Here is a 26486-nt window from a genome sequence, read left to right as displayed (position 1 = left end):
CAGTTCACATTATTACTTTTATCTAAGATTTGTGAACGCCAAAAAGGGCGCGGAGTGTGTGTGGGGCGGGGGTGGGGGAATTTTTAGGGAGTCAATTTTTATTCCGTACAAATAAGCAATGGGGCCTGGGATTTATTCAGTTGTGCCCTGAAATCCAACGGGTGTTCCCTCCTTTATAGGCCTTGCCATGGGTCCTGTAAGTAAATTAGGGCCACAATGGGTATGTTTCTGAACTCGGGACAAACGGGGGTATCCATTTTGGGGTGAAGGTCTTTATTCCTATGTACACTGTACAAAAAAACTGTTTTTAAATTTAAAAAATTGCCCAAAAAATTGAAAATCGTTACTTTTTCCTTCTGCTTTGCTTAGATTCATTTAAATACTGTGGGGTCAAAATACGCAGTACACCCCTAGATGAATTTGTTAAGGGGTCTAGTTTTCAAAATGGGGTCATTTGAGGGGGTTCTTTATAGTTTTGGCCGCTCAATGGCTCTACAAGTGGGCAATGGGGCCTGGAATTTATTCCGTTGTACCCTGAAATCCAACGGGTATTCCTTTCATTGTAGGCCTAGCCATGTGTCCTGTAAATCTATTAGGGCCACAATGGGTATGTTTCTCAACGCGGTACAAACAGGAGTATCCATTTTGGGGTGAAAGTCTTCATTTATATGTGTGCTGTACAAAAAAAACTGTTTTTAAATTGACGCAATAGCCCAAAAAATGAAAATCGTAATTTTTTCCTTCTGCTTCGCTTAGATCTATTCAAAAATTGTAGGGTTAAAATACACAGTACACCCCTAGATAAATTCGTTAAGGGGTCTAGTTTTTAAAATAGGGTAATTTGTGGGGGTTCTCTATGGTTTTGGGCGCTCAAGAACTCTACAAGTGGGCAATGGGGCCTAAAAGGACTTCAAGCAAAATCTATGTTCTGAAAGCCACCGACTACTCCTTTCATTTTGGGCCCCGTTGTGCATGCGGACATAAGATTAGGGCCACAATGGGTATATTTCTGAAAACAGCACAAATAGGGGTATCCATTTTGGGGCGCAAGTCTTCCTTCATATGTGTGCTGTACAAAAAAAGCTGTTTTTAAAATTACAGAATTGCCAAAAAAACAAAAAACCTAATTTATTCCTTTTGCTTTGCTTGAATTTATTCAAAAACTGTGGGGTCAAAATACACAGTACACCCCTAGATAAATTCGTTAAGGAGTCTAGTTTTCAAAATGGGGTCATTTGTCGGGGTTCTATATGGTTTTGGGCGCTCAAGAACTCTACAAGTAGGCAATGGGGCCTAAAAGGACTTCAAGCAAAATCTATGTTCTGAAAGCCACTGACTACTCCTTTCATTTTGGTCCCTGTTGTGCATCCAGATATAAGATTAGGGCCACAATGGGTATGTCTCTGAACACGGGACAAACAGGGGTATCCATTTTTGGGTGCAAGTCTTCATTCATATGTGTGCTGTACAAAAAATGCTGTTTTTAAAATGACAGAATTGCCAAAAAAACCGAAAATCATAATTTTTTCCTTCTGATTGGCTTGAATTCATTCAAAAACTGTGGGGTCAAAATATGCAGTACACCCCTAGATAAATTCCTTGAGGGGTCTAGTTTTCAAAATATGGTCATTTGTGGGGGTTTTCTATGGTTTTCGGCGCTCAAGAACTCTACATGTGTGCTATGGGGTCTAAAAGGACTTCAAGCAAAATTTCTGTTTTGAAAGACACTGACTACTCCTTTCATTTTGGGCCCCGTTGTGGACTCAGATATAACATTAGGGCCACAATGGGTATATTTCTGAACACGGGAGAAACAGGGGTATCCATTTTGGGGTGTAAATCCTCATTTTCATGTAAACTATAGGAAAAAAATATGTCTTTAAAATGATAGATTTGCAAAAATATGAAATTTTACTTTTTCTCCTCTAAATTGAATTAATTCCTGAAAAAAAAAACTGTGGGGTCAAAATACTCATGACACCCCTCAGTGAATACACTAAGGGGTGTAGTTTTTAAAATGGGGTCATTTGTGGGGGTATCTATTATTCTGACACTCATGAGCCTTTCCAATCTTGGCTTGGTGTAGGAAAACAAAGTGTTCCTCAAAATGCTAAAAAGTAATGTTAAATTTGTACGTCTCCTAAATGGTTAAAAAAAAAACGTACGTTTTTCCAATGTGCGCCCAAAATAAAGTAAACGGGTGGAAATATAAATCTTAGCAAAAATTTCTATATTATGTTTGCACATATTTAAGATATTGCAGTTGAAAATGTGAAAAAATTACGTTTTTTTTCAAAATTTTCCCAATTTTGGCGCTTTTAATAAATAAACACAAATTCTATCGGTCTAATTTTTCCGCCTAAATGAAGTACAACATGTGGCGAAAAAACAATGTCAGAATCGCTTGGATATGCAAAACCTTTCTGCTGTTTTTCCATGTTAAAGTGACACATGTCAGATTTGCAAAATTTGGCCTGGTCATTAAAGGGGTTGTTTCGCGGCAAACATCAAAATTTTACATTACCCCATTCCCCGTCACCCCCCTGGCATAAAATAGCAATTTAAAGCGTTTTTTAAACCGCTTGCTACTCACCAATCTGACGAAATATGGAGTTATAAAAATCTTCTCCCTAAGATGGCCGCCGGTCCTTTCCCAGTGATGCACTGCGGTCTTCTCCCATGGTGCACCGCGGGTCTTCTCCCATGGTGCACCATGGGCTCTGTGCGTTCCATTGCCGATTCCAGCCTCCTGATTGGCTGGAATCGGCACACGTGACGGGGCGGAGCTACGATGACGACGCGGTGACCAGCTCTCCGGCATGAGCGGCCCCATTCACCAGCCAGAAGCACGGACTGCGCAAGCGCATCTAAAAACGCCAGAAGACGGATCCATGGCGACGGGGACGCTAGCAACGGAGCAGGTCAGTGAATAACTTCTGTATGGCTCATATTTAATGCACGATATACATTACAAAGTGCATTAATATGGCCATACAGAAGTGCTTAACCCCACTTGCTGCCCCTTTAGAGACAACCCCTTCAAGGCGCAAGCAGGCTTGGTCACTAAGGGGTTAAACATCACCTGTTATGAAGCAAAAGTTTTGTGAAATATATGGATGTAGACATCTTTCAAGTGTTGACTTTTCTGTTGCTTAGATTTAGAAGATGGGCAGAAACACGTAATGGTGAGTGAACGTACTGAAGCCTTCACTACGGCGAGAAATTTATTAGCATCTGGAGCTGATGCCATTGAACGAATTATGTCTTCATATAAAGAGGTACCTTAAATTATATATTTTCTTTTTTTGCATGATGTCATCTATTCATAGAATAGCCCATTTTCTGTTCCTTTATGTTCAGGGTACATGAATTAATAATTCACTAATATAAACACCAAGAGTCAACAGACCAAAGAGTGGTGGGAATTGGGAACATAATGTCTTGAGCAGAGAGGCCTTTTGGATATTCCGTCTGGGTACAAGATACTCAGGAAGTCTCAAGTGATAGTCAGATTAGATATATTTGTATTGATCTAATTCTAGATTTGTATTAAACAAACGTTAACATAGGGTTTCTAGTATAAAGTTGTATGGCTTCATGTCCACAGGCGGATCAGATTCCACATGCGGGAGCCCGCAGCAGAATCCAACCCTGCCTGCAGCTGAGGACACTGCGTTACCTGTCCGGCTCTTTTGCGTGCTATCCGGGTCTTCTATTTCCTGGTCTGCGGATGCGTGCGAAAGCGTCGGCCGATGTGCGTGTGCAGCACATTTTTTTAACTCCTGCTTTCCCACGGAATCCGTGGACAGGCCACAATTCAATTGCGAACGGGCCACGGATCGAACAGCTTCTATTGACTTCAATGGAAGCTGTTCGTGCGGGATCCGCACTGAAATGGAGCATCCTGCGATTTTTTTTTTCCAAACCAAAAGGTCTGTAAATCAAATCTGCATGCTTTATTTCATTTGTGGACGCCCATGTTTCCCTATTGGTGGCTTGATTTGCAGATCTTCCGCGCAGGTGCCCCGTGCGAATTCTGCAAATCAAACCCGCCTGTGGACATTAGGCCTAAGAGTGTCAGCCATCCAGTCCTGGAGCACCGATGCACACTGCTCGGAATCTAGAAGAAGCAGGCTGGAGGTCATATGTCATCCATTGTGCATGTGACCACTCAACCAATCACAGGCTTTAGTGGTGATACTTCCATAGCTGCTGAAGCCTGTGATTGGCTGAACAGTCATGTGCACAGTGTATGACACATGACCATCTGTCAGTTTCCTCCAGGTTCCAAGTGGCAGGCATTGGGGATCCAGCACTAGACAGGGTGCCACTGGAGCTGTATGTGTTTTTTTCCCTTATTTTATACATTTCTGAGCCATTGATTTTTTTTTTAAAGCCTTGGAAGACCTCTTAAATAAAAATATTTTATTTTCACTTTTATGTGCTGAATTCAGGATTTTTGACGAGTTGCTCACTTAAAAATTATATCAACCATATTAACTCTTTTTCCTGCCTAGTGGGCAAATTTGACATTAACATTGGTTTAATCTGATTTTACATTTTTATGGCACTGTATTAAATATGCTTTGAGAAAGAATCGCTTTCTGCAACATGGCAGTTGAAACCCTATTTTTATGATTTCAATATGTTTTTATTAAGTTGATATAATTAAGTTCTGAATGCAGGTTTTTCTAACTTTGTGACTTAATTTGAAAATCCGTAACACATGAAATGTAGCCTTTTCTGGAAGTTTTTGCTACTTTGTATATTTGCTGAAAAGAGTACTCCGATGTTTTTGGCATTCTCATTTCCTACCAGAAGTTTAAATCTGCGGGAGGCAACTGCCCAAAGTTTGAAGCCTCTTCTGCAAAGCTCCTGTGCAAGAGAGGCTTCAGGCATTTCAAGATTGTCCAACCAACAGTAGCCCCTAGAAAATCAGAACATCAGAGGTGCTCTTTCATCATAAGAGCTCATGTGTACGACTCTGTTTTCACCGCGTATTAGGTGTGCATTGCACAGCCGCGTGATATGCAGTGAATGGAATCAATGAAAGTCAATGGACCTTCAGTGACCCATGCACATGTGCATATGGACACCGCATGTAGATACGCACGAGAAATAGATTGTAGCATGCTCTATTTCTCTGCATAACACGCAGCGTGAGCCCTATAGATTTGTATAGGCAGCATATGCAAACGCTGTCCATACCTAACACATTGCGAATGGGTGTTGTTTTCATATGCAACCCTGCTATGAAACAGATCAGGCAAGTTTTTAAAAAAGTCCCACTGTGTGTAATATGTGGGCACCTGTAGTGTACTCACAGCCATATTCTGCTGGCAGATTCGGTATTTACAGACATCGAGATGACCTGCAGCGTTTTACCAATATGTTCGTGGACCTGAGGCCCAAATGTGAGATAAAGATCTTATAAAATTACAGATTTTGACTTTTTGTCTAGATTATGGGCTATTGATTTAGCAAAAAAATCAAGCAGCTCAATATTAGCTGTAAGTCAATAGAGAGTTATGACATACTACAAACTGTGATTTCTCCATAATTTTACTTCTTCGAGGCATTTTTGGTTCCATGAAATTTTTCCAAAGGACAGTATGCACTGGGTGTGACATTTTTTCATTGGAATTTTTTTCTTGTTTACTAAAAATACTACCAAATATTTTTTTATTTACTTGTTGAATATGAGACCTCATTTATCAAAACTGTCTAAGAATGTTTTTGCTGTACTGTGTGTCTCTATCTTGGGGTTCTTTCGCAAATGCGGAAAATGGCATTCAGGCCTAAAGCCACTCTCGCACAGTCCATTTTTTATAGCTTGAGGGCTCTTTCACACGAGTGTATATTGGCCATGTGAAAGTTTACAATGCATCAGTTTAGATAGGCGTATTCCCACGGCCGGCAAAGATAGTGCATACGAGCGCATTCCGGTCAGGCATTTTTACGCTGACCAGAAAAGATAGTTCAGGAACTATATATCGGCCGAAATACTGTGGCGGCTCCCATTGATTCCTATGGGGGCAGCCGTAGAAGTGAGCCCCCATATGCTCCCTTCCCGCTTCCTCTCCGCCCCTTGCCGGCTGTTTGCAATTGGAAGGGGCGGGACGGGGGCAGAAGCTAGTTGCTAAGCTCTCGCCGCATCCCACCCCCTCCCATTGCTGGCAGCCGACAAGGGGCAGAGAGGGGCCAGGAGCTTAGCACACTAGCTCCCGCCCCGTTCCCTCCCCTTGCTGAGAGGGAGCGGAAAGGGTGAGGCAGTTAAAGCTAAACTGTCTGCCTCCGCCCAATGATATTCCGGGTGTGACATATAATCGGCGCACTCGGCCATCTGAACAAGCGTTAAAACGGAAGTTTTAATGCTCGTTCACACGATTTTCGGCAGCGCTGTGGCTGTGACATGGTCAGCCGAAAATCGCTTACGCTCATGTAAAAGAGAACTAATGCTGTAAAATGCCTCCATCGATTTCAGTGGGGCCTTTCAGACAAGCGTTCGTGTGTGAGATTTCTAACGCTACATTTTTGAGCACTGTCTGCTCTATTTTAGTGCATTTTTACCATTTGTAACGCACCTCTTCACCCATTGCAGTGATGGAGTGTGTTAAAAAATTCTATTGAACACATTTGAAAATGCAGTTCGAAAACGCTGTAAAATGCTGCCGTTTTTACAGACGCCATTGTGAGAGTGGCCTAACCCAGCAGTTTCTACTGCACATCGTTTCAGTCATTTTAACAAAAGCGTATTCAACCAAAGTGGCCTCCATTTGACAAATTGAAGTCTATGTTTCTGTTCCAGGTTCTATCTCAATGTCATTTTTTTGGCATATGACATGGAACCCCAAGACGGAAACACACTGTGGAGCGAAAAACAGTGTATGAAAAGACCCTAAATTAAAAACTCAGCTGTGTTATTTTGTTGTCATGTCTCTAACTATATCGTCCACTATCTCGGAATTTAGCGCAGTCACATGGTGAGCAAAGTTCTACTGTTTTATAGCATTCATAAAAAATAAATCTAGTATTTCTTTTATTTTGTAGGTCACAGAACTAGCAGGTTACACTGCCAGGGTATATAATATGTTTTCTGTCTTTAATGAAGTTAAAAATGGAATTTATAAAAAGTCAACAATTCAAGAAACAGAAAACCAAATTAAAAAAACTGGACTTCACATAGAAGGACCATTGGAAATTAAAGGTATTTGTTCTGTTTATGCACTTCCATTGTTAGAGGGTAATTGAGTATAGTGGCAGAATGAACAGAAAATCAATTTCTTGATAAAAAAAAAAGATGCAAAAAGCTTTATTAATCCATGGTTAGAATAAAAAGTAAGCAAGCTACGTTTCGGCCATATTAGGCCTTTTTCAAGCTAACTTAACCATACACCAAACCACATTTAAGTAGTAAAGTACATGGACAGAATAACCAATAGTTGAACAAAGATACACCCACAATAATCAAATACAATTAAAAACGTGTGTAATACATCAACATACCAGGAAAAGTCATAGACATAAATCAAGCCTGTCAGTGCCTCCTCCTCCATGATCAGCCATGATCCGTCGTCCCAAAATGTTAATTGCGGGACTGGGGTGGAGCTAAGTCCCGGAACTTATCCCTCCCCCCCCTATCCTGCACCCTCTCATTGCAAATAGTGCCGAGGGGTGGAGAGGGGGCGGGAGGTCAGTGCACTGCACCTGACTCTTTGAGCCTCCTTCCCTTGCAGAGAGGGACACAGTATATCGGTCAGGCGTGAATATCCGGCCGATATACGGTCATCTGAATAAGCCCTAAGGGTGTTATTACAAAACGCAGTTGAAGTTATGTCAATTGCAGAGGATAACTGGACTTGTGAGCCCAGGTGCTGGCCGCAGTCAGGGTTTCTCGGACTGTTTTTTGCATGGGAGTGACACTGTCATGTAATATGAACATTTGGGTGCTTTCACACATGTGGAATATTTCCACCATAAGCACTGCAAGACACTGAAAATTGTTTACCAAAATCTTCACTGTCAATGTAGATTTTGATGCGGAATTGAAAATGGCTTAAATTCTGCTGGCAATTCTGCATCAAAATCTACATGTAGCGAAAGGGTTTGGAGCGAAATTCCACAGTGGCAGATTAAGCTGCATCGTGTGGTACATATTATGTGAATATTCTGCTCGCGCAAAAGCACCTTTTGGTGAGTTCACACACAATGGAATTGCTTGCATGTTGAAACAACCCATTATTTTCAATTGGTTAGTTTACATGAGGGATATTTCGCTTGCACCAATAGAGTCTCGCACAAAAATAGGACTTGTAATGTGTGATGACCCACACTGCACACAGCACACAAACAGGGTGACCGTGTACTGTGCAATGCGAGTTGTGCCTGAGAAACTTTGGTGCAACTCCTTCTCGTCTGTGTAAATACAGCTCTTGATAATCCACACCAAAACATTATTTTTTGGGGGGTGGATTTACTCTGTGACATATTAACATACCCTTTAGTTGCTATTACAGGAGTACTTGCGACTACCACTAGCATTTGCATTCTGCCAACAATTGCTGGGCTGAACCCTCTGCATGTGTAGCCTCGTAATTAGTGCTATTACATAAGCGTTAACAGTGCTTGTAAAAGGTCCCCAATAGTATCTACTAGACGTGCAATAAAAGGGTACTTGGTGGAAGTTCAACAGCTGTGACTTCCAATGAGCCTGGTTATGGGATGCCTCGTCTAACTCCCATTCACTTTTAGGGACCTTCCACACAGGTGGAATTTTTCTGCATTCTGCGCCAGAAATTTGCACATTGATCCACCACTGCGAATTCTGCACCAAAACCTGCAAGCCTCATTATAATGTAGAATTGCTGGCAAAACTAAGCCATGCAGATTTTGGTGCAGAATGCGCAAAAATTCCACCTGTGTGAAAGGTCCGTTATGAACAGTGACTTTGCAGTGGTTGGACCCCCAGTTATCACACATTTATGACAAGTCTAAGTGATGCCATAAAATATATGGCGGGAAAACACAAATAAAACAGTGTACTGTACTGTACAGCAACAAGAAATGTATTTTCCCTTTCTATTTATCATGGTTGTTTTCACTGCCAACTTTGACCTAATTGATGTTTATAGTTTCAAAAATAGTATTTTTTTTCTCAGTACAAAACTTACAGAGTTGATTAAGTGCCTTTAAACCAATAAACTTTGGTCTGTAATTCTTAAAATAATATGTTCATATTGCCAATGCTGACTAAGTATAGAGCCAGTCTGGGCTGATCCTTTAGTAGGTCAGTGATACAATCTGCTGCAATACGACTATGTCAGAAATTCCTTAAAGGGGTTGTCCCGCGGCAGCAAGTGGGTCTATACACTTCTGTATGGCCATATTAATGCACTTTGTAATGTACATTGTGCATTAATTATGAGCCATACAGAAGTTATAAAAAGTTTTATACTTACCTGCTCCGTTGCTGGCGTCCTCGTTCCCATGGAGCCGACTAATTTTCGCCCTCCGATGGCCAAATTAGCCGCGCTTGCGCAGTCCGGGTCTTCTGCTCTCTTCAATGGAGCCGCTCGTGCAGAATACCGGCTCCATGTAGCTCCGCCCCGTCACGTGCCGATTCCAGCCAATCAGGAGGCTGGAATCGGCAGTGGACCGCACAGAAGAGCTGCGGTCCACGGAGGCAGAGGATCCCGGCGGCCATCTTCACAGGTAAGTATAGAAGTCACCGGAGCGCGGGGATTAAGGTAAGCGCTCCGGTGAGCTTTCTGTACGTCCCTGCATCGGGGTTGTCTCGCGCCGAACGGGGGGGGGGGGGGGTTGAAAAAAAAAAAACCCGTTTCGGCGCGGGACAACCCCTTTAAAGACAAAGCTTAGCAATAAACAGAGTTTCCTATTGTAATACTGTAATTTTATTAGGAGGTTCTTCACCTATTTTTGCCCTGCTTTTTCTCTAAGCCTTGGCCTAAAGGTAGCCATACTGTCAGGCAGGACTATCTGAGATGGCCGCACCTGGGGAACCCCAGTTTTCACACTTAACCCTTACAAATGGGATACTTCCTTTGCTGCAAGTTCCCCAAGCCATTGCATACAGATAATAGGGTCCATTTAGATGAGATGAATGTCGGGCTGGCTCACTCACAGAGCGGCCAGCATGGGGGTGGGGCTGATCGCTCATCGTTCAGTGTAAATAGCGGCTGTTCAGTAGTAAACGGCCGCTATTTTATGTCAATGGAGAGGGGCAGGGGAGCGTGAGGAGAAATCTCCTGCAGCCTCCCCGATGAGAGCTAACGATACTACCGGTAGCTCCTGTGTAGGTGCGCGGGAGCTAGTATGTGTGGGGACGAGTGCTGGGCATCATTTGCCTGACATTCGTCCCGTCTATAAGGGCCTATAGTCCCGATTATGTAGCGGATGACACTATACTGGGATGAGCCGTGGTACTGAATAGGGGTGTGAGGAAACAAGCTGAAGTGAAGGCTGGCAGCACAGATATATACTATAAAATAGTAGGTGACAGCTAGTGATTGTTGGGGGATGGGATTAGGGAGCGTGTGCTGACCTTTTTAGAGTGGGGGTGAGAGCATGCACAAGCCCAATGGGCAGAGGACTGCTGTACACCATGTGATAGGCATCGTTGTCCAACGGTAACCCCGGGAGTAGGTGGGCAGCGGTGACGCATCGTGACACATACACTTTGGCCTGGGTTTGCATCAGTGTTAAAGTGTTCCTTCAGGTTTCCGTTTTCCTATTTCATTATGGAGGCAGGAAAATGTAATCCCCATCTGTACAGATCTGTGCAATGATGGAACTAAACAGTCCCCATTGTCTATAACATGACTTGTCCAGCTTAGGTTATTTTGTCCAGCATTTTCCCAGATGAAATATCGCAGCATTTCCCAAGACTCCAGATGGAACCCAGCCTTAGATAGCAATCCCAACCACTGCATACACCCCACATACATATGTGAGGATGTGTTATAAATGGGGAGTATAAGCTGTTGCCAGACTACTGGGTTGAGCGCTTATCTCCCTTGAGAAAAAAGAATCAGGGCTGTTAATCTATGATACTGACGATTCTTTGTCTCTGTATCTTTTGCCGATGGAAATCTGAGACGGCTCCTGACACAGTGGTTGGTGAGCAGACCCCACCGACATCAGTGGGTTTGACCAATATTCATCTAATGAGTATATCCACCTTAACATGTGTTTTGGGCTGTTTCTTCATAGTAGAATTTGCTACCAGAAGATGACATGACCGCATTTCTGCACTCCTAAGAAGATCAGAATATGTAACCATTATTGTGAGAGACAGTTTGTTCAAATCAATGCTGAAATGTTTGTATTAAATTATTTTGTAACAGGCAAAGTAATCGATGTAGATCATGGGATAATCTGTGAAAATGTCCCGATTATTACTCCAAATGGAGATATTGTGGTTTCTCAGCTAAATATCAAGGTAAGTAAAGCTACACAGCAATTCATTTAACTTGTCATCATAGTATGTATTGTGAATCAGTATAGTGCATTTAGCACATTTAACAGTTTTGCTCATGCTCGTGCTAGGAGAAAAGGACCTTACACTTTAGTCTGTATTATGTTATAATTAGTATTATGTATTTTCCAGCAAGTACTAAGGAACAGGTCTATGTGCCTCGAAATGTGTTTACATGCTTGTTTTATTAATACATTTTAATCCTTTTGGCAATTATCTGTCTACCAAGAAGGCTTTGGCTCTGAGCAGCTTTCTGTTTTGTCAAATGCTTTATTTTCAAAAGAATGTTAGAAAACCAATTTTACTGATAATTTAGGATGTGTCCTCTTAAGGCTGCATTCCCACGAACGTATATCGGCTCGGTTTTCACGCCGAGCCGATATACGTCGTCCTCATCTGCAGGGGGGAGGGGGAGGATGGAAGAGCTAGGAGCAGGAACTGAGCTCCCGCTCCCTCTCTGCCTCCTCTCCGCCCCTCTGCACTATTTGCAATGAAAGGAGGTGGGGCGGGGCTAAGTTCCACATATTAGCCCCGCCCCCATCCCGCCTCTCTTCATTGCAAATAGTGCAGAGGGGCAGAGAGGGGGCGGGAGCTCAGTTCCTGCTCCTGGCTCTTCCATCCTCCCCCCCCCCTGCAGATGAGGAGGATGTATATAGGCTCGGCGTGAAAACCGAGCCGATATACGTTCGTGGGAATGCAGCCTAAGGCCCGAAGTGATGATCTCTCAAAAATTCGCTCAAACGACAGTTTTGATCGATCATCTTTGCATAACTCTAAGAATTATGCAAGCGGAGCGGGATACCGCCGCGATAGCTCCGAAACACAATGCAGCTGTTTTGAATATGCAAGCAGCTGCATTGTTCTCAGCGCTTTCAGCTGGTGTCCCGCTGAGAACTGTCAGTGGATACCAGCTGAAAGAATGCTATCAGCAGGCGGCGCTGATAGGGCTCATCGCTAATTTGAGCGATGAACGAGCAGTGTACAATGGCCGCGCGTTTAAACGCGATTATCTCTCAAAAGACGGCTTTTAAGCAAATTTTGAGCGGTAATCTTTGTGTCTAAATTGGCCCTTAGAGATTTCCTTATTCCAAGCTATCTAATCTCAGTTGTATGTTGATGATGAGCTGTGACAATAAAAGGGGTTAAGAAAATAACAATATTCATACATTTGTTTGTTTATGGTTCTTTATATTCTACTTTGAGTGTTATGGGCCAATAAACAAATTTGAGTGATAATCGTGCAGTGTAAATGCAAAACAATCGTTCACTATTCATTCACTTGACGTTATCGCTGGCTTTCAGACGGCGAAAATATTATTGCTTGATTGTTGGCTTCTCGTTACATGTAAATGCTTCCCGCTTCACATAAAAGGGGAAGTCCTGAGCGAGAAGCCCGCGATCCAGCGCTAAGTCTTTCTGTCTAAACGCTCTGCACAAGCGCTAAGCGGTGACATCAGTGCTTGTGCAGTCGTTTAGACGACTATCGTCCCATGTAAAAGGAACATAAGCTTTATTGAATAATATCCTACTGTAGAAAAGTGTTTTTGATATATTTGTCACACTTTTCACATCTCCAAATAAACTTGATGATTTAATATAACACAAAGATAACCAGTAAACACAAAATACAACAGAACCTATGCCTTTCAAAATGTTTCACTTTCCACTCAACCCAAAGGGCTTGGGGCTCATGAAGTCTCTTTGGTGGAATTATGAACGCTGAGAAGAGGGACCAAATGTAATACACCTTATTAGAAATTAGTCAGTTATGCAAGATAACTCTAATTGCTCACATTTCAGTTGAAAGCATCCAGGAAAGTTTATCTTAAATGTCTGAAACATTGTATTTCTAAAATCAGTGGGTGTGATAATCACATAGTAACCACATGCAATTAGACACAATTACAGTACTTTCCTTATAATTTACATAGCTGTTTCTAATCAATGCACTAATTGCTATTTAATTTGCAATGCTACTCAAATTGTACACGGAAGATTTTCTGGATTTTCAGAGTTTGGATAAAATATTTTTTAATTTAGTTTTGATTTATACAGTATTTAGTTCAAAATGCGTTTTTATGAGAGCGTTTACATTAATCACACAATATAACAGATTCAGCTGTACAGGTGGATTATCATAATTAATTGAAAATGGTAGAAAAGAGACCTATCTAATATACTGTTCGCTGCCCCCCAACCATTTCACCAAAATCTCTCATTTTAAGACGTTGCCCTCTAAAATTATTTGAGCCTAATAAAGAAACTTTCCAAGCATTAACTTATGAAGAATTTATAAACTGTGGCATTCCACCCCCCGAGTGTAACCCCGGAGGATGTCACCTTATAGGTATAGAAAAGGGAAAGATAGGATATAACAAGGTAAGCAGATAAGAGAGAAAGAAAACAGAGACACATCTCTGTAGAGTCAAGAGAAGACATAGAAAAAGAAAGAATAAAAGGTAGAGAAGAAGAATACAGAGATAGATTCCTTGGTAGCACATCCGCCAGAAACTCCCCAAGCCTCTTATTGATTAGGTAAGACTCCATTCACCAACCATCATTCAAACCCTGCAGATTTGCGAAAAGATAGCCAAGTCTCCCATGTGGCATGAAATGCTGAATATTTGTCATCGTCGCTGGCCCGCAGTTCTTTCATGCGGCCTATATGGTCTAGAGCTGTCACCCAGTTCAATCTTGACGGGGAAGCTTGAGATCTCCAAAGCCGAGGAATTATGACTCTCATTGCTAGGAGGAAAGAAAAATTTGTAGGATGTCTCTCTTATTAGTGCCCACAGATCCTGGCAAGATTGACAGCAAGGCGATTTCTGGGGTAAATACCAAGGGCCGTCTATTCAAATCATTATATAGTCCCTCCAGAGTGTCAGTACCTGGGGGCATGACCACCATATGTATGTAAGCGTCCCAGTCTCCGCCTGGCATCTCTAACATAGGTCAGAGCTCCCTAAGGTAAAATCTGGCCAGGCGAGCTGGAGTACGATACCACTGTGTTAGCAGCTTATAGTTTAGCTCCTGATGGTTTCCTGAAACTGTCATCTTATGCATTAGACACATCGCTTTGGACCATTCCTCCTCTGACACCGCTCGCTCCAGCACCTTTTCCCAGGATCTCTTAAAAGCTTTCCCTAAGTCCTGATCCTCCCTGGCCACCAAAATGCCATATACTGCGAAGATGTCACCCCTCGTCCTTCAGGGTGCCTCACACATCTCCTCAAAGGGTATGGATGAAGATGCCAGGCCTTTATACAGTATTTAGAACTTGGTAAAATCTGAAAAATTTAGTTTTAAGGCTTTAATTCTAAAGAGGACTCTGTCACCCCTCTCTGATTTGCGATTTGTGTGCAATGCGTCTTTAACATTAGAAAGTCCCATTGACAATTGCGGTTTTAAAAATGCAGCGCGATCGCGAGTGGGAAGGCACCCTCAGATAGTGCCTGTCCCACTCATTACAGCGATATGTCTGCTATGTGGATCTGTGAAGCAATTTTGGAGAAAATTATATTTTATTAGTAGCAGCACAAGCATAGAAGACTACTGGAAGTAGTCCTGGGTATTCATGAGCTGCAGGCTGGCCACACCCACCCCACCCACCAGTCCATGTCTGACTCCATATTACTCTTCATGGAGAGATCTGCCAATCATTGGCTGGAGGGCAGGGTGGGTGTGGCCTGAAGCTCATGAATATGCAGGACTAGTTCTGTGTCTGGTTGCAACTAATAAAATGCAAGTTTCTCCAAAACTACTGCACAGATACATACAGCAGACATATCACTGTGACAGGCACTATCTTGTGGTGCTCTCAGTGAGGGCTGCAGAAACATGATGACAGATTGTCTTTAACTAGAAGCTCCCATTCATTGCCAAAATTAAGGACCTACCGCCATCTACTTGATTGCCAGTGAGCTCAATAACCTAAATTATATCCAAAATACTAACAGTAATCAGAACAAAAGTTGTCATGTCTACAGCCATAGGGTTATCTTGCAAATGTATCTAATATTCATTTATTATATTACTATTAACTACAAAATTGTCGTTGTTCCTATATTCATAAACAGCAATTCTTTTGACTTTTCTCTTTAGGTAAAGGAAGGAATGCATCTCCTCATCACTGGCCCCAATGGTTGTGGCAAAAGTTCTCTGTTCAGAATCCTGGGGGGCTTGTGGCCAGTTTATGAAGGTGTTCTATATAAACCTCCTCCAGAAAAGCTGTTTTATATTCCCCAAAGGTGTGTCTTATTTTAACTATACAATTTTTATTTTTGCAATGTTGTGTTCATTGGTGATAAAGAAGCAATGCATTATTGAAAATGTTATAAAAAGAAGAGGTGTTACATTAATGCTACTGTGAAATGGCTTACGTCTAGAAGTCAGCTATACGGATAGTCCAGGAAACCAGGACACAACCAGTTAGGAAATTCATCTATAAAAAAATTGCAATAGAATAAGGCTTTGTGTTAATAGGGTATTTTGGATTTTTCCCCTTCTTGCTTTTTGGCGCTGTGCAAGGCCTATGTATTGGAATAAGGCCCTTTAGCAACCACTGTAAAAAAGACATATTGGTGGTGACTAAGGGGTTAATATGTTTATATTGGGTAAGGAAGCAATTTTGCTTATGTATAGCTGCTGTGTGTAAAGATTTTTTGTAGTGGATGAAATTTATAAAAATCATATTCACATAGTGCATTCAAATATTCCAAAATTAATGATAAGGAAGAGTAAATTATTGTACATGGATATATTTATACTGACCAGGAGTCTAATGGAATCAGAACAACATTACAAGGGATTTTTCTCCCAAAATTGGAATATTTATCATCCATCTACAGGACAGGTCCTAGCTTTGAAACTCATGTTCTTGTGAATAGTGGGGGTAAGGATGGCTAACAGGAGACCCTCTAGGTCAGTTACACATTTGGTGTAGGGCTACACTAGGATGCGGAGGATAGGTGATTTATTCATCCTTAACCCCCGCAAGAAAGCATTGCCCACAGGAAATTCCAAGGTCTCTACCCCTGGAGTAGTCTTCTTTAGCAATGGCTGACATGTAGAAATCATAAAATCTCTGCCTACCTTCACTTTTGAGCAGGACAAAAGTTGTTAATCAGTGATAAATATAGCTTGTTCCAACCTAAGTATTATTTTTGTGCTGGGTTCAAGTATGACGTCCTACCCAAATGTCACCAGCACGTAAGACCAAAACATAATTAATGTCCACAGTGGACCAAGGTAAACATATTAAATCAACAAAACTCGAGAAACACAAGTTAGGGCAAATAATGGTAACATGAGAATGCTGCCCTTAACCAAATTTGATCTTGCAAACCCTGCCTAGAACAGCCTATTGGATGGAGTTCAGACAAGACAGGGTTTAGGACATAATTCAGACATGACATAAAGCTAAACAGATGACAGGTATGAATAGAACTGGATTCAGACAAGAGGCAAACAGACAGAGATCCCACCAGCATGCATGCTCAAACCCAAATGATATCAGGACAGCGCCCTCAGAGAAGAGAGGCTAGAATATATGAGGACAGACCCATGGTGATTGGCTGGCTAGGCTAATCCACATCACAGCCAGCCAAATCAACCAACACCTGCAGAGTTGTGCTCCTGTCAGTGCATAGTAGCACAATAACCAGGAGCACAAGCTGGCACACCGACACTCAATTAACAATATGCAAAACCTAGAAAGGTAGACCAATAAATCTGTCTTTACAGCTGGCCAAGGGAGTGTATCTCTACTTTTAAATGTGAATATGATGCTGGTGTGTTCACTGAACTTTTGCCCCATTTCCTTGTGAATAGTGGTTTCATTCTTTACTCAGTAGCTGTCAGGACTCAAGCTCATGTGCTCCAGGTGGTGGCTCTTCCTGTTGAGTTATCTAGCTCTCTGGATAAGCTCCTTTGTTGCATCCTTGTTTCTTGTTCGTGATCCAGTTCCTGATTGGCTCCACCCTATTCCATGATCAGACTCCCTATAAAGCCTGGCTCTTCCACCCTCTCCTTGTGACATTATTGTGCTCTCTGCCTGTAGTCAAGCTCCCCCACCTGCCTGATCCTCTAAACCTACTGCTGTCATTCCTGTGTAGCGAAGTCTGGCTTCACGTGACCATGCTACCTGCCTGCTCCTCTAAACCTAAAATGCACTCCTCTCCCCCGCCCCCAATGGCAGAAACTTAATAATTAGATGATCCTTATCTCTCCCTACTCCCCACGAGTCCCCCATTGGCCACTGCGGATCCCCTCGCTGACGTAATGTTTACAGGCTGCAGCTGCCTGTGTACGGGCCTCACAGGCTACTGCAGCAACTGACAGAACTCAACGATCAGCCTGCAGCCTATAAACATTTCATCAGCCAGGAAACCCAGAGCCGCCGGTGGGAGACTTGTGAGGAGCAGGTAGAGATAGGTATCAGCTATTTATTACGTTTTTGACATGGAGGAGACATTTTAGCACGGAAAACCCCCTTTAAAATTAGGAGGCAGTGTCATTTACCCTTTAGAAAGAAAGTCATCTGGATTTCTGTCTTCCACGCCTGTGCCTCTGAGAGTATTGCTGAATGTCATTTTGAAACTCATTTTTGTCATGTGTCTTAATATCCCATATCGGATTTTTGTTTTCTTTGATTGATGCCTGTTATTGGGTTGATGCAATCTTGGCAGAAGCATCAAGGAATAGTTCGAGAATTTCAGGTTAATGAACTTCTATTCATGAAGAAAACTAAAAAGAAATGCAGAAACATTGCCTGTAAATATTGCAGCAGTGCTCAAGTCTGCACATGCTCCACCCATTTATATTCTGCAATACAAAGGACACAAACACTATATTGCAAAGCCCTTATGCCTCATGTCCACGGGGAAAATCAGGCCCGCTACGGATTCTCCATGTAGAATCTGCAGCGGGTCCCTTCTGCCCCGCGGACATGAGCGCTGAAAATAGGAATAAATCATAATTAACTTACCTCTCACACGCTCCGGATACTTCCTTCGCTGCGGCGTCATCTTCTCTCGTCGCGGCCGGATCTTCTTTCTTCGGCTCGGCGGATGTGCATGATGACGTCGGTGATGATGCGCCGGGCCGAAGCAAAATGATCCGGCCGCGACTGAGAGAAGATGGCGCCGCGGCGAAGAGAAGAACCGGAGCGTGTGAGTAAAATCAGATTTTTGTGTCCCGCGGATCCGGACGGCTTCCATAGGCTTCAATAGAAGCCCGCGGGAGCCGTCCCCGCGGGAGACCCGCACGAAAATGGAGCATGGTCCAGATTTTTTCATGCTCCATTTTTTTTAAAATCACTTTTATTGACGATCCGCGGGTATTTATCTACCAGCGGGTGGTCAATGCATCCCTATGGGGTGCGGATCCGCGCGCGGGAGAAGAGTTAAAATCCGCTGCGGATTTTAATTCTTATTTTGCCCGTGGACATGAGCCCTTATATTCTTCCAGAAAAGGCAGCTGAGTAAAAAAAAGATATATCATAGAGAACCACATTAACATTTGTATCTGTAAATAGATAATACCCTTGGAAGTGGTAAAAAGACTCTTAGGGTGCATTCACATGAGCGTGTGCCAGTGTGAACATAGGTGCACACAAAACTGGCGCACCCGCGTACATCCACAAACACACATGAATGCAGGTCTGTGCAGCATTGCTTTCAGTGAGGCCGTGGCTGCTGCCGGCGGCCTCATTGAAAGCAAGGGTCTGCCAGCAACCCCTGCAGTGATTTTCAGGGAAGGGCTATCTGGTGTAAAAAAAAAATAAAAAAATACATACTCAACTCTCCGCCGCTGCCGGGGCTCAGGCGCGTCTAGCCGCTTGGGTCCCGGAACTGTACTGAAGTTCTTAAACTTCTTAAACTTTAAAATCCCCGCCTGCTGAAAGGGCTGCGTCTGATTAGCTGAGCGCTCAATTTCCCTGAGGTGCTCGGGAAATATTGACACGCACTATGGACCTATGGTGCACACATGTCCTATGTTTTGTAGGTTCGTGCATATGCACACCTGTAACACACGGACATGTGAACACACCATAGGGAACCAATGGTTCTAATAGACGCATGATTATGTGTGCACATAAACACGCTCGTCTGAATGCACCCTTAGCAGATTTTTCTACATCTTCTTTGGACTTGCATTTGGCATGGTGAGAAAGGTTGTGTGAACTGTGCATTAACAGACTGGACCAATTCAGTGTGAGCAGGCTTAGCGAGATACAATGTAATCCTTCTTACTGCTGCTTAGGTCGACTTCTTTCATTTCCTCTTTTGGATCAATATGTGTTGCATGACAAATCTTTTTTTGTCTAGCAATAAGACTTCTGAATTAGTCCATCTGTTATTCTTTCTGTTTAATTAGAAATATAATTAATATTAGCAAGGTACAAATACAAGTCTTTGGGGCATTCCATTAATTTATACCACAGATGTGCTTATTTTATTTTAATACTATGACTATGTTAGAAATATTTATGACAATGTATATATTTAGATAAATAACTCATCCTAGTTTGGTACTTGAATTTTCATCTCCACTTTTCAAAAGCCATAACTTTTTGATTTTTCTGTTGACATAGCCATATAAGGGCTTGTTCATTATGCGGCAAACTGTAGTTTTTATTGGTACCATTTGGGGTACCTATAATATATTGTTTAACTTTTATTAATTTGAGGGGATGGGCAAGATGAAAGAACACGTTATTTTTTTACGGTTTTCACCTAAATGGCATGATAACTTTTCTTTTAGGGACAGTATGTTTAAGATGATACTAAAACTATATATATTTTAGGTTTCTCCACTTTGCATAATAAAAAAATCTTTTTTTAAAATATTTTCTTTTGATGTGCTGCATTCCAACATTTTAAACTTTTTTATTTTTCCATGGAGAGAGCTGTATAGAGGCTTGCATGTTCGCAGTGTATTATCTGTATTTCTTCAAACTAGAAGCCATGACAGAGCCGGAGGCCATAGATTGGCATCTGGTTGCCATGGCAACCCATCGACCCTTCACAATTGGTTTGCAAAGGGCCAGTGACATCGGTTAACCTCAGACATGCCGCGATCAATATTGCAGCATGTAAGGAGTTAATGGCAAGGATTGGTGTTCTCTGCGATCCCTGCTGTTGCAGCAGGACCCCCGGCTGTCAGTTACAGCCAGCTCCCACTGTGGAAGGCATGGGCTCAGCTCCTGACCCTTCACCTTCTATATACTGTACACGTACAGCATTTCACTGGAACCACTTCCATAACATGATGTACATGTACATCATGAGGTGGGACGGGTAAAAGGGATTTTTGGCCATCAAAGTATGATTGGTAGTCCCCTATGGACCACTAAAGGGCAGCAGACTTTAGGTGCCACCGCACCTACATGATTTATCCAGGCTCAGTGCCAAACAAACAAATGTAAGCACTGAAAGAAATTGGCCCAGGAAGATGTGCTGGATAGGATAACTACTTTCACAACAATGCAAAGGATATATAGAGTGCGCCTCAGGAAGCTGGTACTAACAAGGAAGACAATGCCAAATAGCAAATGCCAAGTTTAGGGCAACAATACTGTATCTTCTCCTGGCTCACTTCAATCCTCTTGATATCAAAAGGAGAGCTGCAGAGAGACTGGTGGTTCTGAACATCAGAGCTCCCCCAGATAAAAAGTGACACAAATAGATATCAGAAAAAAGATCCTGCGCTCAAGGAGTAAGGGTAGAAAGTGTGAAGAAACTCAGTGGAGTTTCTTCACACTTTCTACCCTTACTCCTTGAGTGCAGGATCTTTTTTCTGATATCTATTTGTGTTACTTTCACAACAAAGTTGCCAGGAAGAAACAAAAATTATCCATGTGCTCCATCCACCGTAAAACTTAAAGGGGTTGTCCCGCGCCGAAACGTGTTCTTTTTTTTTCAACCCCCCCCCCCCCCCCCCCCCCCGTTCGGCGCGAGACAACCCCGATGCAGGGACGTTAAAAAAAAACCGCTCAGCGCTTACCTTAATCCCCGCGCTCCGGTGACTTCTATACTTACCAGTGAAGATGGCCGCCGGGATCCTCTTCCTCCGTGGACCGCAGCTCTTCTGTGCGGTCCATTGCCGATTCCAGCCTCCTGATTGGCTGGAATCGGCACGTGACGGGGCGGAGCTACACGGAGCTACACGGAGCCCCATTGAAGAAAGCAGAAGACCCGGACTGCGCAAGCGCGGCTAATTTGGCCATCGGAGGGCGAAAATTAGTCGGCTCCATGGGAACGAGGACGCTAGCAACAGAGCAGGTAAGTAAAAAACTTTTTATAACTTCTGTATGGCTCATAATTAATGCACAATGTACATTACAAAGTGCATTATTATGGCCATACAGAAGTGTATAGACCCACTTGCTGCCGCGGGACAACCCCTTTAATTTGTAATATAAATGTAAATAAAAAAAAGGAAACAACTGCTAATAAGGAAAAACATTCCAATTTAGGCCGGTCTCACATGACCGGTTTTAAATTGTGGATTCCGCGATCATATGATATATGGTAATATGCAGTTCAATCTAATATATTGGATTACCCAGTTTCACTTACATTAGCGGTTGGAATTGCATAATCCAAAATAAAACTCAGCATGTTCTATATTACAGTGGAATCTGCAGCCCATGCATATCATAAGCGATGGTGCAGGAAATACAAACCAAAAAAAAGTTGTTCTGCGCATGACCGCCTGCGTGCATACGTGGTCAAATGTACTACAATTACGCACTGTAGTCACCAGCCGGGCTCACTGCCAGAATCCGCTGCGAGCTTCTCACATATGGAATCCAACCTGGTCTTGTGAGCTTGGTTGGCCTAAGGTAGCTGAAACCACTAGGTAGTAGCACGGCTCAAAATATCGAAAATTGGTGAAAAATAGATACATCCAAAAAAGTAATTTCAGCTAGCTGCTGTTCTTTATAATTGTAGGGTATTGCTACCAAGTTAAAGTAATCTGAGGCATTCTTGTGCTGGTATGTAGTTAATTAAAAATCAAAAACTAGGAGGCTGAATTTCTGATTTTATCAGGAATCAAGACTTGTTTCCATTTTTGTTTTCACTTATATTAAAAGTTTAATTTTACGGTGGATGGAGCACATGAATTCTTGCTGCCTCCTGACAACTTTGTTGTGAAAATACACGGCTGTGGCTGTGCCCGGCACTTCAGCTTGGCCCGCCCAAGTGACATGCGATTATTCATGCAAAAACTAAAAAGTTCACTGAAAGTAGAAATAATGTAACGGAGGGCTCTTTCATATGAGCGTATATCGGGCGCCGTTTTCACGGCCGTCCGATATATACTACGATCTGATGCATTTGATACTAATGCATCAGACCACATAGCCGTATTCCCACGGCGTAAAAGCACCCGGCCTGGCCAATATAGCGCTGGGCCAAAAAGATAGTCCTGGAACTATCTTTCCGGCCAGAATACGTCAGCCGCTGCATCGGCTCCTACAGGAGCTAATGACAGCAGCCGGAGAAGAGAGGTGGGAGGGAGTTAAGCAGCGTGACGGCTAAACTTCCTCCCACTTCTCTCCTCCTTTCTCCTTCCCTCCGGCTGTTTGCAATGGGAGGGGTGGAGCTAAGCTCCAAACCCATCCCATTGCTAGCTGCGGACAAGGAGAGGGAGTGGGTACTTAGCTCCACACCCATCCCATCCACTCCCATTGCAAACAGCCAGAGGAGAGAGGAGGTGAGCCGGCGAGAGGGAGGAAAGGGGAGGCATTGGCTTTACAGCCTCGGCATATATGCGCCGGGGCCCGTGCCGTCTGAACAGGCGCACAAACGTTACACTTGTGCGCCCATTTATCTGTTTTTACGGTGTCGTCGGGCGCACGTAAAAACGCCTACAGCCATGTGAAAGAGGCCCCGTTTCATAAATACATGGCAAATGAAATACTTGGCTAAATTACTAACTTAGTCTGCCTTAATTAGTATTTAGTTGTCACGTATATCAGTATGCTTCAGCTTTTACATCATGTTAAGAGGTCCTGTTTGGAGTGTAGCCTCCATTGAGCCAGTATATGTCAGTATACTCTTTTTGTGGTATGGAATGGTAAGCTATTCCATACAAAAGGTATACAGAAATAAAATCGGCCCAATGTATACTTTCAATGTAGGTGCTTAACTGGATGTGGACAGGGCCGTAATTAGCTGTCACATTCTACTGTATTTCAATGATGATCAAAGAGATGAGGAACAACCATATGTTGACACATAGCAGATTTGTTGGAAAAAGATATGTCACACTGTCCCATACTGTGTAAAAACCCTTGCACATGTGACAAAAAGAATTCCAATTTTAGTCTGTTTTCACTTTTTCCTTCCCACTTTTGATGGGACCACATTTGTATATTGATGCAGGTACATTTACCTGGTGTCATCATTGTCCTTATGTCTCTTAGACCAGTGCATACTTACTGCAGGACTTTGTATAAAAAAAGTGTACAGAAACGTTGGACCCTTTCACAGTCCATAACGAGGATCACATTTTAGCTGTCATGTAAATTCCCAAACTTTATGAAAAGGAAACTTTCATCACGGTTATTAATAAAAAGCTCAATTCCTTTTACTGCTCTCCATTCTGGATGCTTTTGTTATGATTGGTTAATATTAAATAAGATGTTTGCTGAGAAAAACACTGAAGGAGTACAGCGAAAGCTAATTTTTATAACCATATTGTTCAGTCCGTCAATTATATGTGTAAAGTATCCCAAAAGATCATAGCAGTTAATGTTTTGTAGTGTGAGAATAACCTCTTATACCATATGTCATTACATGTATGTCATGTCAAACTGTTCTCATTGATTTCTCTTTGTCACAAAAGTATTGGATGAAGGTGGTGCTGTGAATAGCGGGAATTTTTCTTACCGATAATTCCCTTTCTTGAAGGCATCATGACAGCATACATCTGGAGGTTGCTCACCTGCTGACCTGATGGGACAGGAAAAGGCAGAGCATAAAAGAAACCTCCCCTCCACCAAACACCAGTGCGTTCCAAATAACCACAGTGACAGAATACTTAACTAGAAGGTGTGTTTTTATTGACATCACACACCTCAGACAAAGAAACATAAGCATACACATTACCTCATGTGTTAGACAAAACAAGGGTAACCATGTCGGTAGGGGGAGGGGGGGGGAGCCCGTATGCTGTCATGATGCCTTCAAGAAAGGGAATTATCGGTAAGAAAAATTCCCGTTTTCCCTTCGACATCATGACAGCCTCCAGCCTGTAGTGTTTAATAAAAGTATGGCCAGAAGTCCACGTGGCTGCGTTACAAATCTGCTCGATTGACGCGTGCGCTCTTTCTGCCCAAGAAGATGCCACCGCTCTCGTCGAGTGGGCCTTCAATCCTTCTGGAGGAGGGATGCCCTTGGCCTTGTAAGCCTCCTGGACAGCTCTCCTGAGCCACCGGGCGATCGCATCTTTAGAAGCGGCCCTTCCTTTGGCCTGCCCCTGAAATTGAACGAAAAGTTTATCAGTCTTTCTGAAACTTTCCGTTGCCTCAAGGTACGCTAGTACAGCTCTTTTGACATCTAGATTATGGAGCTTCTGCTCCTTTTCGTTTTTGAAATCTTGGCAGAAGGCTGGAATAACTATTGGCTGGCCTCTGTGGAAATCTGACAAGACTTTAGGCTGAAAGGACGGGTCTAAAGAAAATACTATTTTGTCTGGGTGAATAGTCATATATGGGGCCCTTCGTGAGAGGGCCTGGATTTCACCCACGTGTCTAGCCGACGTGGCTGCCACAAGGAGGGCTACCTTATACGTCAGCAAGGCGATGGATAGATCTCTAATAGGTTCAAATGGGGGATCGCAGAAGGCCTGAAGGACTATGGTCAGATCCCAGGGGGGTGCCGTAAGCCTTGTAAATGGATGCAATCTACTTGCCCCTCTAAGAAATCCCCTAATCCACCTGTGCTCCGCAAGCGCGAGATCAAAGAATGCCCCCAAAGCCGCAACTTGGACTTTGAGGGTATTCAGACTCAACCCTTTATCCAGGCCCGCCTGGAGAAAATCTAGGATTTTACGGATGTCTGGCTAACTGCTGGATGTCCTGGCCCATCCACTCTGAGAATTTTTTCCAGACTTTGGAATAGATCTTTTTTGTCGAGGGTTTAAGGCTCTCGCTAATAGTGGAAATTACGTTAGGAGAAAGACCCTTCCCCAAAAATTTTACCCGTTCAAGATGCAGGCCGTAAGCCTGAACTTGTGAACCTCCGGGTAAAGAAGAGGGCCCTGCAGCAATAGGTCCAGTCTTGGTGGAAGGTGGAAAGGCTCTCCTACTGACAGAGATCTCAGGAGGGGAAACCAAGGTCTTTTGGGCCAATAGGGTGCTACCAGAATTACTGACAGGCTTGACCGCAGTAATTTCCTTAGTAGGAGCAGAATTAATGGTAAAGGGGGAAAAGCATACGCTAAGTCCCAAACCCAGGGGTGAGAGAGAGCGTCCGTGCCCAAGGCCTGTTTCTCCGCGCCTCGGGAAAAGAAAAGCCGGCACTTGGTATTTGCGCTTGACACAAATAGGTCTATTTCTGGTACCCCCCATTTCGTCACAAGCAGGCTGAACACCTCGGGATGGAGTTCCCACTTTCTACCTGCTTAGAAAGTCCGCGGCTGAATTTTTGGCTCCTTTTATGTGAAAGGCCGACAGTGACTTGGTTGTGAGTTCCGCCCACTGAAGGATCCTTCCCGCCAACTGCTGCAGTAGAGGATTCCTGGTGGTACCCTGGTGGCGAATGAGTGACACTGTCGTCATATTATCTGAAAAGATCCTCACATGCTTCATCCCTAAGAGCGATTGCAGGCTACGTAGGGATTTCCACACCGCATTAAGTTCTCTAAAGTTAGATGAACCAGATCTCTCATGAGCGTCCCAAGTACCCTGTCTATGACCGCCTTCAAAGTGGGCCCCCCATCCTTTGGCACTGGCATCTGTTGTGATTATTATTGCAGGGTC

The 26486-nt window shown here is 43.1% G+C and overlaps 1 protein-coding gene across 1 annotated transcript in view; it reads left to right on the top strand.

Moving 5' to 3' along the window:
• Positions 1 to 26486, top strand: part of ABCD2 (ATP binding cassette subfamily D member 2) — a 58642-nt gene that overhangs the window by 16840 nt on the left and 15316 nt on the right. Inside the window, exons 3-6 of the mRNA XM_066589901.1 lie at positions 3157 to 3278; positions 7051 to 7207; positions 11364 to 11458; positions 15596 to 15741. Of these exons, the coding sequence (XP_066445998.1) occupies positions 3157 to 3278; positions 7051 to 7207; positions 11364 to 11458; positions 15596 to 15741 (520 nt within the window). The remainder of the gene's footprint in view (positions 1 to 3156; positions 3279 to 7050; positions 7208 to 11363; positions 11459 to 15595; positions 15742 to 26486) is intronic.

This window comes from Eleutherodactylus coqui, chromosome 2, assembly GCF_035609145.1.
Source record: "Eleutherodactylus coqui strain aEleCoq1 chromosome 2, aEleCoq1.hap1, whole genome shotgun sequence".
NCBI classification, from domain to species: Eukaryota; Metazoa; Chordata; class Amphibia; order Anura; family Eleutherodactylidae; genus Eleutherodactylus; species Eleutherodactylus coqui.
The sequence above is the reverse complement of the archived record's forward strand: the minus strand, read 5'-3'. Positions and strand labels throughout refer to the sequence as shown.